The following is a 15,392-nucleotide window of genomic DNA, read 5'->3' as shown; positions in this document are numbered from 1 at the left end:
GTTGCTTACATGGAAAAGAGTGCCAATCTTCGAGAGGATTTTGATGAAGGATCATTTTTCTCCATTGATGATGGATATCTTGACATATTTTCTTTTGTCGTGTCCTGTATCCTCCACTGCGAGAGTAGTCCCTTTGTATTGGAAGTTCTTGACTCAGGTGTTGATTTTTTTTCTCTCCCATCTACCTTCCTCTTTCTCCTTACTACAGTTTGCCAATCATCCTCTTCATTCTCTTCAATTTCTACAGAAACCAGCTCAAGCTCATCTTTGCCATCCAACTACTGCTGCAAGTCATAGTCCTCAAACTCATAAACTCCTCTTGGTCGTAGTAGTCCACATCTCTCTCTCTTCCTCTCACTCCCTCTCTTACTCTCTCTCACTTCCTCTTGCACTTTCTCACACTCTGGCCATCTTCTCAAAACCTCTTTCAAGGAATTTGTAACTATCCATTTAATATATTATTCTTAAATAAATCGTTTAAGCTTTCATTTTTTATCACTGATCTTTTCAACCTCCTGCAGATAATATAGGGCTTATTTGTCTGGATGGTACAAATTTATCTTTTAGTGCACTATGGTCAACTTTTATTTTTTTAACTTTACCTTAAAAATAATACAAAGGGAAGGGAGAAAAACCTCAAGCCTCATTATACAAGTAGAAGGGACTTTTTTTTTTGGAAAGGTACAAGTAGAAGGGACTTACCCATAGCGAATCCCACATCCAGATCAAAATGCAGCTTTTTTTTAATGAAAATGCAATTTACTGCATTACCAGGCTTCATATTTGCTTCCTGGTTGGACGGAATAAATAGAAACATGAACTTAATTCTATATGGCATGTTTTGCCATCACTGTCAAAGTCATCATTCAGAAAGTGAAATACAGATCAGCTTCAAAAAGTCACCAGTTAATTGCACCATCTCTCAAAGAATAATGATATGCAGTTGCTCATTGTGTTTTAGGTGGTTTAGGCCGCTCCCTTGTGTTAATTGTGAATTTGATGTTCAGATGACTGAACGGCTTAAGCAGAAAGCACAAATGTCATCCTCTTACAAAGTTTAACATAATGATCCAAACAAGTTGCTTTTATATCTGCAGCACTGGATGATGAAGCCTTAGTAGGTAGGGATAGCAGTTCAACAACACATTGTGTCAGAGTATGGAAGATGATTGACAGCATACTCATCTGAAGATATATCTGTTCCAACATGTGTCGTTAGAAAATTTGCAAGTATTGTTCTGTGCTCGTTCCATTTAGTTGAGAAAGAAGTCAATATTACATGAGAAGTAATTTAACATAAAAGTATGAAATTTTCGAAAATACTCGGCTAGCCATTTTAACTGTCAGTATCATGTTTCCAATGGGCTTTGCTTTGGAGCAACATTATAATCTTAGCTGCATACCTTTTCCTTTTTCTTTGTTTTTTATTTTATTGAATGATGCTGGCCAAATACCTTAGGCTCCTTCTCCACCTTTGATATTTGATTTTATAATTTTATTAGATTTTTTATTTTTTTTGTGGACTGGGCCTTCAGCTCAATGGCCACTTGGGGGTTATTAATGTGAGGTCCTGGGTTCAGGTGTCACTGTGTGTGTAATCAATATTGAAAAAGGAAAAATATACCACTTCATCTTAGTTATGTATATCATCAAATTGGTCCATTAGCTAGGAATTCTCAAGTAAATTTGCTAAAAAAAAAAAAAACACACACACACAAACTACACTCTTTTCTTCATATTTAAAAGGAGGAGAAACAGTGAACTAACCGTTGCAGAAGAGAGATGGCTCCATCGCGGACAGTGTATTTCTTGCATCATTAGTCTTGGCCACTTCCAGACCCTCGCATGTCATTTTGCCATGCATAGCCCATACCACCTTCCCGACCCATGTCAACACCACCAGCGCCAGAGGATGAAAATTTGCTTTGTTTTATATGAGAAAGTGGTGGATGTGGCGGCGGAAATGGCAAGGGCATTGGCGCCAGCATACCTTTGCCATCATTATATTCTGCAGTTCCAGGACCCATTGGGGCATCCGGCCCTGCTTTACCTCCTCCAGGCCCCCAACCGTAATCGCCATGATAGTATGATGGTCTCCCCTGACCCTGGAGCCCAGGACCCCCAGGCTTAGTATCGGTCAGGGAGTCCCCATAACCCCCAGTCAGCCCCTGACCTGCCGTACCTAAAGACTCAGAAGGAGGCATTTGAGTTACTCCTACAACATAAGGAGGAGGATGGTAGCCAAATGGCATCATCAAAGGAGGACCAGGAGTACTCATATTTGCAGGTCCTGGAAAATTTTGGGGCTGCTGCTGTTGCTGATGAGAATGCATAAGAGGGTAATCTGGGAGCGGAGAAGATTCTGGCAGAACTCCCGAATGTTTGTCTGGAAACCGATCAGCATTTCTCCCATAATGCCCAGATGTGCCTCCATGCTGGTAGTCAACACTCTGATGTTGAGGAGGAAACCAGTTGTTGGGGTTGAAGGGCGGCTGCCAGTCGAAGCCCTGTTGGTATTGGTTGTTCTCGCTACGTTGCGGCTCAGAGGGCAAAGGTTGGTTCGGATGTCGACCATAAAACGCCGGGTTCGGCATGGGCGCCCCTGCTGCTGGTGGCGGTTCTCTGGGGCTGGACTGGTGGTACCTACGAGTCTTGTCCTCGTAAGTATGCTGAGAATTGGAAGAGGGCGAGAAAACGGCCTGCCTGGGTTGTGAATCACCGGGAGGAAGAGGAGGCTGGTACTGTTGTTTACTGTGGAGAGAATCAGAAGCAGCCCCAGCTGCAGCCGAGGAAGAAGCAGGCAACTCAGTATTGTTCCCTTCCTTGTCAATTGCCGCCGCATTGGATCGTTGCAGGAGATGGGCATGATTTTGGTGGATATGGCCTTCGAAATCCGGTTTCTTTAGGAAGGACTTAAGGCAATGGGGAGCTGCACAGATATAGATTCCTTCCAGCATTTTAATCGTCTGAATCTTCTGAATCCGCTCGTCGCAAAGGTAACAGCTCGAATCGGAACGAGCGCAAGCCAAACAAAAGGCATGCTCGCAAGGGCTGAGGCGCCCATAGATGGCGATCGGAAAATCACAACGGACACAAAAATGCACACGCTCGCCGAGGAGACGGCGGGACCTGCGGCCGACGGATTTGACGACGGCGGCGTTGGTCGGGACGGAACCGAGGCTCTTACCGACGGGGAGATCGGCAATGACGAGGTGATCAGAGCAGGCCACCGTGACGTTGTCGACGGCCGAGGGTTTGGCCCCCGGTCCCCCACCCTCGGACGATGCACCCCCTCTGATCAGACGGATTTGAAGCATCGGTCGTTATTCAGAGGAAACAAAAGGGTGTTGTAGAAAACCCTAGATGAACGAAGGAGAGGAGAGGAGAGGAGAGGATGGAAGAGCAAAAGCGACCTTGGGTTCAGAACGACTCTGCACTCCGCGGTGGGAGACACCGATCCCCAAGATCCCCGAATAACTTCCACGCTCGCCACTCGCCTCCGCGCTGAGACTATAATATCTGCAAGCAAACTAGCCAAAATATGCCACGAGAAGAACAAAAAATTAAAAACGAAAACTTTAGTATTTAATGAAATTTAAAAAATATGAAACATTAAATAAATTATTTTAAATAATTGTAAATAGATAGTCGAGCATATTATATAATAAAAAACCATGCTAAATAAATATTATAAAAATAGTTATTAATCAGAATTAAATGAAAATGAATAATAAATGTGTACTTAGACTCCTTTTAAACCTAGATAAATAAATAATTTATATATAATAAGACGTTATAGATTTTGTATCCAATGATGTTAAACTACAATTTGCATATCAAATATGTTATATTTACGATATTGTCGACTGTATGAATTAAAAATTATAAAATTTATATTTAATAATATTAAATCTACAATTCATATATCAAAGATGTTATAATTATGATTCATATTATTGGGATAAAAATGCCCGTGTTTTCAGCCTACCACTATCTTGTAACATTTACAACTATCTTGTAACATTGGATTATGACAGTAACACAAAGGCTCCACTGTATTGTCATACGGAGACTCCATTCACAAAGTAAAAATTGGGAACAAAAACAACAACAACAACAACAACAGTATAGGACTGATAATTAAGACGAAATGGCATAAGAAAAGTAAAGAGAGATCATATGGTTAATGGAACACAAAGGCGTTTAACATATTCTTTCTCTCTGATTAAAGGCATCTTCCAAAGGAAAGAACCAGGGTGAAAAAGAAAAGAAAATATCTTTTCTAAGCTACAAAATTAGAGGGACTGATAAAGCGATGGGCAAACTCTGCGCTTCTCCTCTTCTTATTCATCTTCTCCTCTTCTCCTCTTCTTATTCATCCTCCCGCTACGTTGCATGACACACGGGTTTTAACTCAAACAGAGGCCACCTGCTTTTGAGCAAAAGCCACACCCTTTTCGATGCTCGCCTTCAGCTCTGGCTTCATTGCTTCCAGAGCTTTTGACTCGTATTCAGTTAATCCTTGCAAATCGGCAGATATTATTGCTTCTACCCCTTTCCTCCCTAACTTCACTCTGGATGCAAAGAAAGGAATCTCAGTCAGATCAGACTGGACATATGAGCACTCGTAAACGTCTGCGTCTCCATCCAATGCCCTCAGAGAAGATTCCACAAATCTAGCTGCAGCATATGCCATAGACAATGTAGCTGATCCTGCACCTGCTTTGGCCTCCACAACCTCCGTCCCAGCATTCTGAATCCTCACAGTAAGCTCTTCCACTTCTTCATCAGTAAAATTCACAGATGGTTTTGCCTTTGACAGTAAAGGCAGAATCGTGACTCCTGCATGGCCCCCCACAACAGGAACATCCACATCAATGAGCTTTAGGTTCTTCTTCTTAGCAACAAAAGTGTTGGCCCTAACCACATCCAGCGTAGTAACACCAAAAAGCTTCTTTGGGTCATATACACCCTTCCTCTTGAGGACCTCTGCTGCTATGGGCACTGTGGAATTGACAGGGTTGCTAATGATATGGATGAACGCATCAGGGCTATTATCTGCCACTGCCTCGACCAAGGTCCTCACTATGTTAGCATTGATGTTGAAAAGGTCATCGCGAGTCATGCCAGGCTTTCTTGGAACGCCAGCCGGGATGACCACAGCATCCACTCCTTTCAATGAGTTTCCTAATTCACCAGGACCAGTAAAATCAAGGACTTCAGACGGCGTATTGCAGTGGCTGAGATCAGCAGCGACACCTTTAACATTTGCAATATCATAAAGATGGAGAGCTGAAACCAAAGGTGACATTTTGATCAGAAGAGCAAGGGGCTGTCCAATCCCACCGGCAGCACCTAGAATGGCCACTTTGAAACCTGAGGCTCGAGGTTGCAGATGATAGTCAAATGTATGATTTTGTTTTGCAGATTTTACAACAATAGATTGTTGAAGTGCAGCACTGCTCTCCTTTCCCAAGAAGGACATCTCTGATTCACAGTTCACACTTGTTGCTGCTTTAAGTCCACTGAAATTCCTCAAATAGTTGGTTGAGCTGCACCTCATTTCATGGGGTTTGAGCTTCGCCCCTGAGGCCTTGGAAGCATGGGAAGTGACCGGCCCAATAGCAAAGGTAATTGCTGTAGTTGCGGCCATTTTCTCTACAGCAGATGAATTAGGAATATGGATACAGTCTGTAAAAAAAAAAAAAAAAAAACGAGTTATTTAAGATGCAAACAGACAAAAAAAGACGAAAGCAGTTCAACCAGTCAAGAATCCATCTCTAATGAAATAAAGTAACCACTGATATAAGACACTTATTGTGATTCCAATCACGAAACTAGTGGATTCTACAATATTTTTGTGGTAACCTCATTAAAACCCACAATCCGTCTAGCATTGATTTTTATATAAATCTAATATAATTTATACAAATAACCTGAGAGAAAGAACATCCAAATCAAACACAACAAATTAGAAATACAAAAGACAAATTTGAGCATTGTTGTGTACAATTTCTGGAATCCATACAGAAAATATATTAGTAACAATGAAAAAATAAAATAACATCCTACAAGTGGCATCTACAATAAGAAATAAAGGTAATTTGGTGCTCAATCTCAATGAATGTCTAAAGAATTTCAGCTCTATTGGTCTGAATAAGTTCACATAACCAAATTCATATTACATGAGATATTGTACTCAAACAGAAACACAAGCTCAAACAAATTCACTGTCATAGAATATAAAGTCAACAAAGAAGGCAATGAGAAATTGATGAAATAATTACATATCAATGTCAAAAAGAAAAAAATATAAGCAGTTACCCACAGATACAACATAAGTGTAGAATCTAAGTAGCAGGTCGCTCATTTAACCAGGTTAATAACTATATTCTCTTTATCTTTTCTGAACATGACTCGATCCTACTAATAATCTCAGGCTTCTGAGAATGTGAAAATCTGAAGCTACTAAATATCATAACTAAATCAAAACTTGTGAATTTGGCCGTCATTAGTAAAGTCAGAGGCAAATTCATTTTCACAAAATCCCTGACTTACACAAATGCTTGGGAAATTCGGGGATTTTGAAATAGAGAATTTGTTTTCAAAATCAGCTACAAGTTCAGAGAGAGAGAGAGAGAGAGGGAGAGGGAGAGAGAGGATTCTACAAGAACAACAATGGAGATTTCAATTTGGAAAATGAGAACAGATGCAAGGTATAACAAACTAAAAACGCCATTTTATCCAGATCTACAGAAATAAATAAATAAATAAGTATATATACATACTTATATATATAAATACATACATACATATACATATATAGTAAACATACATCCTCGGTTTCAGCAACCTATCTTCTAGTGCAAGAAAGAATATCCAGTTTTCAAAAATGCCAATCAATTTCAGACTCAAACAAATAATCAGAAAATGGGATTGTAAAAACTCTAAACACGCAGGTGTCATAGGTCGAATCTCGAACAAGATAAAAAAATCAAATTTATAAAACCTCATTAAGTTATAGTCAATTTTTTCAGACAAATGGGATACAAATCTAAACCAGACAAAATACCAAAAAAATAGATTTCTATTGAATTGTTTCGGGTGACTCGGTCTCAAGGATAAAGCGAGAACAAGCCAAAAACATAACCAAAGAATTACTACAGGCACTCATATTGAAAAATTCATTTCGTACTGCAAAGCTTCGCATCTCCTAAACATCTCATCTTCTGCATAAAAGTGACAATTCACGTATCCTTGCGGATCTGAACAAACAAGACCTCTAAGAGGAAGACGAGAGACAAGATCACACATGTAGCCGCAATCACCTATAGAAACAACGAAAACCTACAAATTCCGGATCTGAACCTACCAACTTCTAGCAAGATAGAGAAATTCAAGCTGCTCGGCTATCTAACCACAACGACAGGATACAAAATCACATAAGCAGCTCAAAGAGAAGTCATAATATTCACCATGACCAAAGAAAATAAACGAGGTATCTTACTAGATTATATTGCCCTCGAAACTGAAGAAGAAGACAATGTCGAATTAGGGCAAGAAGAAAAGAATAGTACCGTAATCTAAATCTCAGGAGAGCGGCTTTAAAGCGTTTACTGACTTTGCCTTAATCTTCACCGCAACGGACCCGTCAATGTTTCCTATAAAGGGGGTCCAAGTGCGTTAACTGTCACAACGGAATATTCTTGCTACGCTTCAGCTTACACGCCGTTACGGGCGAAAAACATTTTAAGATAACCTTCACTTAGAGTAAAATCTTCCTAGATATAAAATCTTCATTTTTTGTTATCTCCAGTAAATTGATGGGAATTAGTATTCCGCTAATTTACTTTCTCAATAAATGCCAAACATGGTAATCCCCTGTAAATTGTAAAACTTGAATTAATCATTTTGAGGGGTTAGTCAACTCGAAGGACGAGATGATCTTCAACTGCATAACGTCCTTCAACACTTGAAGTCGTTAGTGGAGCACAGATGAAGCTTCATCTCGATGCAGGGGATGAAGGGGTCCTTCATATCTACGGTTTAATTTTGATCATCTCGAAGAAGGCCTTGTTTGATCTTCTTTGAGTTGAAGGACGCACGACGCCGGTTTTTTCCTCTCCACCCCCCCCCCCCCCCCTCACGCATTGTCATTTCTCGTTTTTTCTTCCTCTCTCCCGCACTCCCTCTCTCGTCTCCTTGCGCCCCCGACGTCGCTGCTGCCATAAAATCGATCGGATTTTCGTCACCGACCACCGTCTCAGCTCCCTCTCGTCTCCGGCCTCATCTCTCGGTCTTCTCTCGGCCTCATCCTCTCTCTCGCACCCCCTCTCTCGTCTCCGTGACTCCCTCTCTTCTTTCGGACTCGCTCTTTGTCGCTTCTCTCTCTCTTATCCCTCCCGACCTCCCTTTCTTCTCTGTCTTCTCCCTCTCTTCTCCCTTTCGGCCTCCCACTCCCTTCTCTCTCTGGCTATTCTCCTTTCCCCTGAAAATATCTTTCAATTTCGTTCGATTTCCCCATTTCCATTTCGATTTTCTTCGATTTTGGACATTTGGGCATCGATTGCTTAATTTTTACTTCGATTAGGCATCGATTTCACCCTTCGGCTTCGGTTTTCCCCAAATTTCAGAAGGTATGCCTAAACCCTAATTTTTTTCATTAAATTAGTGTTTTATTTGATTTAAATTTATTTTCAGTGCCTAATTGGGGGTTATTTGTGCATTATTGTGGGATTTAGGGTTACGATTTATAGTCTAAATTCTTGATTCGTGTATGGATTATTTTTAGGGTTTGCTGCTTGGTATTTAAGGGTCATGTAATTAGGGTTTAGGGTTTATGGTTAAGGATTTAGGGTATTTTAGGGATTAGGGTTTTTAAGGTTTAGGAGGTTTAGGGGTTTTAAGGTTTTGGGGGTTTTGTGTTTTTAAGCTCTAGGGTTTTTTGGGTTTAGGGTTTGGAATTAAGGTGTAGGGTTTAGGGCTTTTAAGGTATTAAGTTCTGGAATTAGTGTTTAGGGTTTAGAGTTTTAGTAGGTGATAGGGTTTAGGGTTTGATGGTTTAGGTTTTTTTTGATGGTTTAGGTTTTTTTTATGGTTTGTGTTTCCATGACAGGTAAAGGTTTTTCGATAAAGTTTTTTCCATGAGGACCGTCTCGGATTTAGATTATACATGGCTGCAAGAAGGCAAACAAGTGATCGACCATATGACATTTGGACCTTCGAAGACGATAGAAAAATACTCGATCTCTTGGTCGAGCAGGTTAATTTAGGGAACAAGTTGCCTAACGGGGTATGGAAGTATGAGGTATATATGGTTTCGGGTTTAGGGTTTAGGGTTTCACTTTAGGGTTTGATGGTTATGGTTTAGGTTTTATTACGCGTTCTTAGTCCAATTCAAACAAGGTTGAGTCACCTACACGGGCGTCCATTAGCCAACGAAACCCCACCCCCATCACTGACGAGGTATAGTTCATAGTGACAACGAAGTTATATGGGGCTCTACCAGGGGTCTTCGGTCAATTTGGACTTGATGTGTGTGTGTTCTCATTGTTTAGTGTATATGCAGTAGTGAAAATAATTTAATTAATTTTGGAATGTGTGAGAATGTTGTTGAGAATTTTTACATTCTCAATAAATGCCAAACATGTTAATCCCTTGTAAATTGCAAAACTTGAATTAATCATTTTGTTCACGTATATTGAAGACCAACAATCGTTTTCATTACAAGTTGAAGTTGTAAACTCTAACTTAAAGGGGAGTGTTTAAGAGAAAATATAGAAGATTCTTATATGCTTCTCATATAAAGAAGTTTCACAGAACCAAACTTCATATGGTGGAGTCTTACAGGAGTTCACTGAAAGAGGTCTCACAAAAGAGTTTAAAGGTGTTTTAGTTATGTTAGTCTTTTATTTATGCTGAATTATTTAATTGTTTTAGGACTTATATTTTAGTGTATAACTTTGGGTATAACTGGACAAGGGTAATTAATTATAATTGGATTCTACTTGTTTCTTATATTATAAAAAAAACTCATTATACTCGAATTATAACAAGTTAGTGAAATATTTATCTTTTTAAAAAATTTAACATTAGTAAAATCTCTCTCGTAAAAGGTTATACGATTGAGATGAGGAAAGGATCAGGTGAGTCGAGTCTTAGAATCATTCGACGCCAAATATCAATTTCAATTAAAAAGACCACGATGCTTATACTATTTAGAGTTTATATTTATATTTTTTCCTATCAAATAAGAACTTAGACCCACAACACACTAAGCGTATGCCTTAAAAATCATTACGGTATTCAACTAATTATAAAAATATATTATATATAATAATAAATATATTTTTAGTTATTTTTGTTTTTTATTTTTTTAATTATATTTCTTACCGAATTATTGGGTAAAAGTTAAGTGGTGACTCTAACAGGCAGATTAGTCGGGATCGGCGGCGCCGAGTTGGGTCCCCGATCCCTTGTTCCCAAAACCTTGGTTACGTGTAATCGGAAGACATCCAATCCAATCATCCAGAAAGGCCACGATAGCTAAACCTTTATCGCCTCGCCTCCCTTTCCTCCGTTATAGTAGCAGTGGTGATCCTAGTGCTAAGGGAGGGAAAAACGATCTTGAAGCCTTCGGTTAATCTGGGAAGCAGAGAAAAAATGGTCTGAAAAAGGGCAGAATTCCGCACTCTTTTCCACCTCGCCCATGGCCTTCTCTGTTTCAGTCTCACCCCCGTTTCTCCATTTTAGAAACTCATTTGTTCTCCCGCTTCGTTCAGTTTCACATTCTTTTCAATTGCAACGGTTAAGCCGCTTCCATGCCCTTAGAACCGGACCTGAAGGTGCGTGGTCCAGGGCGCAAGAACCCCCGGAACCAAGCTTGCTGAGGAAGCCGTTGGTGTCGGGGCCGGACGATGGAGATGCCTTGACGAAGGCGGGTTTTAGGGCCGAAGAAGACAAGGGCAGTTATAAATCGAACAAGAACGAGTGCGTCGATTGGGAAGACCAAATTTTGGAGGACACTGTTCCGTTAGTAGGATTTGTTAGAATGATTCTTCACTCTGGCCGGTAAGTCAATTATCTTCTAGTAGCGTTTATGGCTGAATCACTGGACTCCTAGTGGTATTGTTACACGCTCCTTCCTCTAGAACTTTGCTGTTTCGACAATTCTGAATGTCAATTCTGTCAATGTGTCGAATGAAGCTTGTGGCAATTCGTTCTTAGACTACCTAAAGTAGTGACAGGGGCACCTGCTGTTTATATCCAGATTGATCGGTTTCGCTGTTCAGAGGTTGTCTGGTACTTACTCTCAACTAGTGGTCGGCTGAATGCTTGGCGTAAATTTCAGTGATTGAGAAGGTGGCCTCGATGAAGTATCAATTCCATTTCTTGGGCACGTTGCGTTTGGTGAGGAGGTGGGGATGGCTGTAAACGACGATGTTTATGATCTCAAACATACCACCAAAAGGATGAGAAAAGCTATGATTTAGAGGACTTCAAGAATTGTGCTACCATGATGAAACTCTTACATGCAGGCATGGTGTCAATTTCAATCTTTCTTTCAGGATGACTATTGGCTTAGTTAAGTGACGTTTTCACAAATAAGAAAGAAAATGGAAGGATCCAGTATGCCATATATCTCTTGATATTGCTTAGTGTGTATTAGAGGCTATCGTTCACTCAAAAGATGCACAAATACCTTAATGAAACTAGAAGACAAGTTCTACTGTAATGTTGTGGATAACATAAGTCCAGCTATTGGAAGTTTTTATCACTATCTTTCAACAGCTTCATATGCTCTACTACTGGAGATCATTCATCCACAATTACTGATGAAGCATTTGTATTGTAAATACTGAGGAGTGACGGCCATTTTGTTGTTTTTTAGGGTAGTTTCCAATTAGTTTGTTTATCAATGACCCTAAATACTAGTAGCCGAAGATTTCTAGGTTGAGTAAAAATACTTGAACACAATTTGACATTTGGTTCAATTTCAGCATCATATGATGTCAATTAAATCTGATTCTTCCCTGCCTTTGAATATGTTTGATTGTAGCCTTTCCACTTCAGAGAACATAATTTGCTGTATCTTTTCTTGTTTTCCTACTTGCTCCGCTAGTATTTTTAATGTGTGATTCAAAAGAAAAAAAAGATATTATAGCACATATGAACTATCTTTGCAGATATGCAAGTGGTGACAAACTAAGTCCTGAACATGAGAAAACAATTCTGGAAAGGTTGCTTCCATATCATCCAGAGGCTCAGAAAAAGATAGGATGTGGACTAGATTACATCACTGTAAGTCTTTTCCTCTCTCTCTATCTCTCTCACAACCCACACACACATTCTCATTAACTACCCACATACATGTCAGGATTCATAAGTACCTTTGACAGAGTCTAAATATTGAATATTTTTTTATGTCAACTATTAAAGACAAAACCAAAACTATTCAAGAAAAAAAGGAGGTTTAGTTTTTTATGAAACACATCAGAGAATACTTATAAAAACTACCATTGGTGCTCATAGAATTCTATAAGACCATGAATACTTACTGCTTGGTGGCTCTAAGCATGTCAGTGAAAACTTTTTATGGGCATTTGTGTTGAGAACTTTTTGTAATGATCACTATAAAATCTTCAAAAAGTTGACAATGGATATACAGAAAGTAACAGATAAACAGATAGAGTGACAATGTATAGGCACGGAGAGTCCCCTAAAAGGGGAAAGGAGAGAAAGGAATAATTCTTATGACCTTGTGGTCCCATTTTATGAAGAGTAATGTAATTCATTAGCCTCTCTTAGTATATCACGCCATTTACTGCAAAATGGCCTCCAAATTGTTTTCCTCGCTGGAAGTGCTCAAAACATGTCCAACACTTTTTTGGGGTTTTTCTTTTCAGGAATGTTCTTCTGTTATTTATGACCATCAACTCGACTGCTAAAAAATGATTTGGGACTTTTAGAATTTGTAATTTTGTTGAGGTAATTTTTTCTTTTTGAGGGTCCCGAGCTTGTGAGGGTCTTCCTCAAGGCATAAGCATAATTATGTGTCAAACTTCATAGTCCAAGACAACAACATGAGCTATTTTAAGGTATTTACATGAAAAATTATATACCAAGGTGAAGAAATTTCTTTGTTGAACAGGTCCTCTACTGTATTAGATTTGAATAGTGTGACTAGACAAAACATCTTTTCTTCTTCTTTCTGTTTGAGTATTTTTCTTGGAATAACTTCTTATGCTACTAGAGTTGGCACAAGAAAAAAAAAAGGAAGAAAAAGAAGAAGAATTTAACTTGATTTTCTGTTGATTTTTGTCAAAGTCAAGCTCTTTCAACTCCTTTTCCCACGTAATATATGATAGGATGGTTTCAATTATGGGTTCCCCTCTTGTTTGATGTTCATATAGGAAAGGTCTCCAGAAATTTGGCTAAATTAGATTGCTCAGATGATAATATTAAACTAATGAAGATTTACCTTTTTGGGAAAACATTTTGTTTTATATTTTGATCTTTATTAGGACTGACTGTAATTATGCCATTTTTCAAGATTACTTAATAAGTGAGTGAGCGATGGGGGAAATTTTCATATTTTCTATATTTTTTTGTAATAGTAAATTTTATTAAAGGGAGACAATAAGGACTACAACGAACACAACACTGCTAAAAAAACCTTGCTGCGTAGAGGAAAGGACAAAAATTACAAAAGATACAGAGTGAAAAGGGAAATCTAAGCTGGAATAGCTTCTGGCTGCTGCACAACAAGCTGTTATTGATCCTCACAATTGCTGGCAACACAGTCCACTAGGATGTTTGCAGAGTGAGGGGCAAGATTGTTCACCCATGTCTTCTGTTGTAGCTGCCATAAGTTTCTAAAAACAGCTCTCTCTCTCTCTCTCTCTCTCTCTCTCTCTCTTTTTAAAAAAAAACTAGCAATAAAGAAGAATACTGCATCATTACAAAGTTGAAGAAGACCAAGGAATTCCAATCCCAAGTAGCATTACAAAGTCAAAAAATAGGATGGAAGTGATCTATATTTGGTGCATTCTTGTACTTTGCTTTTGTTAAAGGAGACCAAGAATTGTCTTGGTTAATTGCTGTTTCCCAGAGCTTTAGAATTATTATTGTTTAAATTTTCTTACTCTAAAAGTTTTTTTGGCATTTTTTTTATGACAAGACTATCTATCTTAATTCTTAAAACATAACAGGTACTTCTTCTAATAAAGAAAGAAACAACATTTTGATTCTGAAAGTGATAACACATTGTAGCTAATTCGTCATTTCTGCTCTACAGATTGGATATCATCCAGACTTTGATAGTTCACGTTGTTTATTCATAGTCCGTAAGGATGGGGAGATGATTGATTTCTCATATTGGAAGTGCATTAAAGGCCTCATTCAAAAGAATTACCCCCTTTATGCTGATACCTTCATTCTTAGACATTTTAGGCGTCGAAGACGGGGAGAATGAAGTAAGATCAAACACAGTTGTATTGCCATTTGAAGTAGTGCGACAATGGAAGATTCATGTATGGAGTGTGAGTAATGCATTCACCTTCCCTTGGCATCTCATGTGTTGCATTTTCTCCTGGCAAGGGCCTTTTCTATATCCCATCTTAGAGAAGTGATCAAATCGGGTTTATAGTTATTGATATTTATGCTCTAAAGCCTAGTCTGATTGCTTCATCACTTTGGTCCTTATGAAATGAATGTAATTCTCTTTGATGCAACCTTTTAAGTGTGTATAATCTGATTCTGTAGCATATTTTAGTTAATACCATGTCATTTCATCTCTCTCTAAACTCATCTCAGGACAGAGAGGAGAGTTTCTGAGTTATTACAGACAATGTCTCAGGGGATATTTGCCTTTTCTTCTCTCCCTCTTTCCCCTCACTCATTTGATAAGATATGATAGTGCCTTAGGAAAAAAATGTCATTTTTATGTCCCAAGTCATGGACACATCATGATAACCCCTTCACCCCTCTCCCTCTTCTTTCTAATCACTCTCTTCTCTCCCTAATCATCTTCCTACTACTTTGCATGCCAAAGTTTAATGTGTCTTTTGGCCCAAGTGACTAGATTGCTACGTCACGACACGTCTACCACGCTCACATTCGTAATTAATTAATCGCTCTAAACCCATGATTAACCTTATTTAAGATTGTGCTTGCTTTCATGGGGTTTTTTTGCTAATTTTATTATGGGCATACCTCTTGATGACCAATTTTTTTGTGTCCACATAAACGAATCCCGTCTCTTCATATAATTCCGTTTTAAGAGGTACTTATAAACAAAGATGGTCCGGCCACGTAGGACTCCGTATGCTTAGCTGGACCTACACTTCATCCGTCGCGTACATGTCACGCACTTCTCCTTCTCGAAGATTTAA

At 38.9% G+C, this 15,392-nt stretch overlaps 3 protein-coding genes across 5 annotated transcripts; 1 reads left to right on the top strand and 2 right to left on the bottom strand.

Annotated features, from left to right (window-relative positions):
- Nucleotides 1–1,619: 1,619 nt before the first annotated feature.
- Nucleotides 1,620–4,078, bottom strand: LOC137936242 (E3 ubiquitin-protein ligase HAKAI homolog). Its single transcript, XM_068780813.1, has 3 exons — nucleotides 4,068–4,078; nucleotides 3,414–3,530; nucleotides 1,620–3,294 (listed from the first exon to the last, which is right to left on the bottom strand). Exons 1-3 carry the CDS (start codon nucleotides 4,076–4,078, stop codon nucleotides 1,818–1,820), a joined length of 1,605 nt encoding a protein of 534 aa, XP_068636914.1. The 3' UTR covers nucleotides 1,620–1,817.
- A 50-nt stretch (nucleotides 4,079–4,128) lies between these two features.
- LOC137936898 (malate dehydrogenase, chloroplastic-like) lies at nucleotides 4,129–7,636 on the bottom strand. 3 transcript variants are annotated; one of them, XM_068781857.1, is made up of 2 exons: nucleotides 7,578–7,636; nucleotides 4,129–5,691 (listed from the first exon to the last, which is right to left on the bottom strand). In XM_068781857.1, the coding sequence occupies exon 2, from the start codon at nucleotides 5,651–5,653 to the stop codon at nucleotides 4,415–4,417; it is 1,239 nt and encodes a 412-aa protein (XP_068637958.1). In that variant the 5' UTR covers nucleotides 5,654–5,691; nucleotides 7,578–7,636; the 3' UTR covers nucleotides 4,129–4,414. The 3 variants fall into 3 exon arrangements, with proteins under 3 accessions (XP_068637958.1, XP_068637956.1, XP_068637957.1); XM_068781855.1 differs by having other exon boundaries at nucleotides 7,508–7,594; XM_068781856.1 differs by lacking the exon at nucleotides 7,578–7,636 and adding an exon at nucleotides 7,373–7,480.
- Nucleotides 7,637–10,531: 2,895 nt separating this feature from the next.
- LOC137937090 (protein DCL, chloroplastic-like) lies at nucleotides 10,532–14,809 on the top strand. The gene is made up of 3 exons (XM_068782142.1): nucleotides 10,532–11,070; nucleotides 12,186–12,300; nucleotides 14,297–14,809. Exons 1-3 carry the CDS (start codon nucleotides 10,709–10,711, stop codon nucleotides 14,471–14,473), a joined length of 654 nt encoding a protein of 217 aa, XP_068638243.1. The 5' UTR covers nucleotides 10,532–10,708; the 3' UTR covers nucleotides 14,474–14,809.
- Nucleotides 14,810–15,392: the final 583 nt, after the last annotated feature.

This window comes from Aristolochia californica, unplaced genomic scaffold (genome assembly GCF_029961685.1).
Source record: "Aristolochia californica isolate CCGP_79_NKW_82.1479 unplaced genomic scaffold, dmAriCali1.0.hap1 SCAF_7, whole genome shotgun sequence".
Taxonomy (NCBI): Eukaryota; Viridiplantae; Streptophyta; class Magnoliopsida; order Piperales; family Aristolochiaceae; genus Aristolochia; species Aristolochia californica.
The sequence above is the reverse complement of the archived record's forward strand: the minus strand, read 5'-3'. Positions and strand labels throughout refer to the sequence as shown.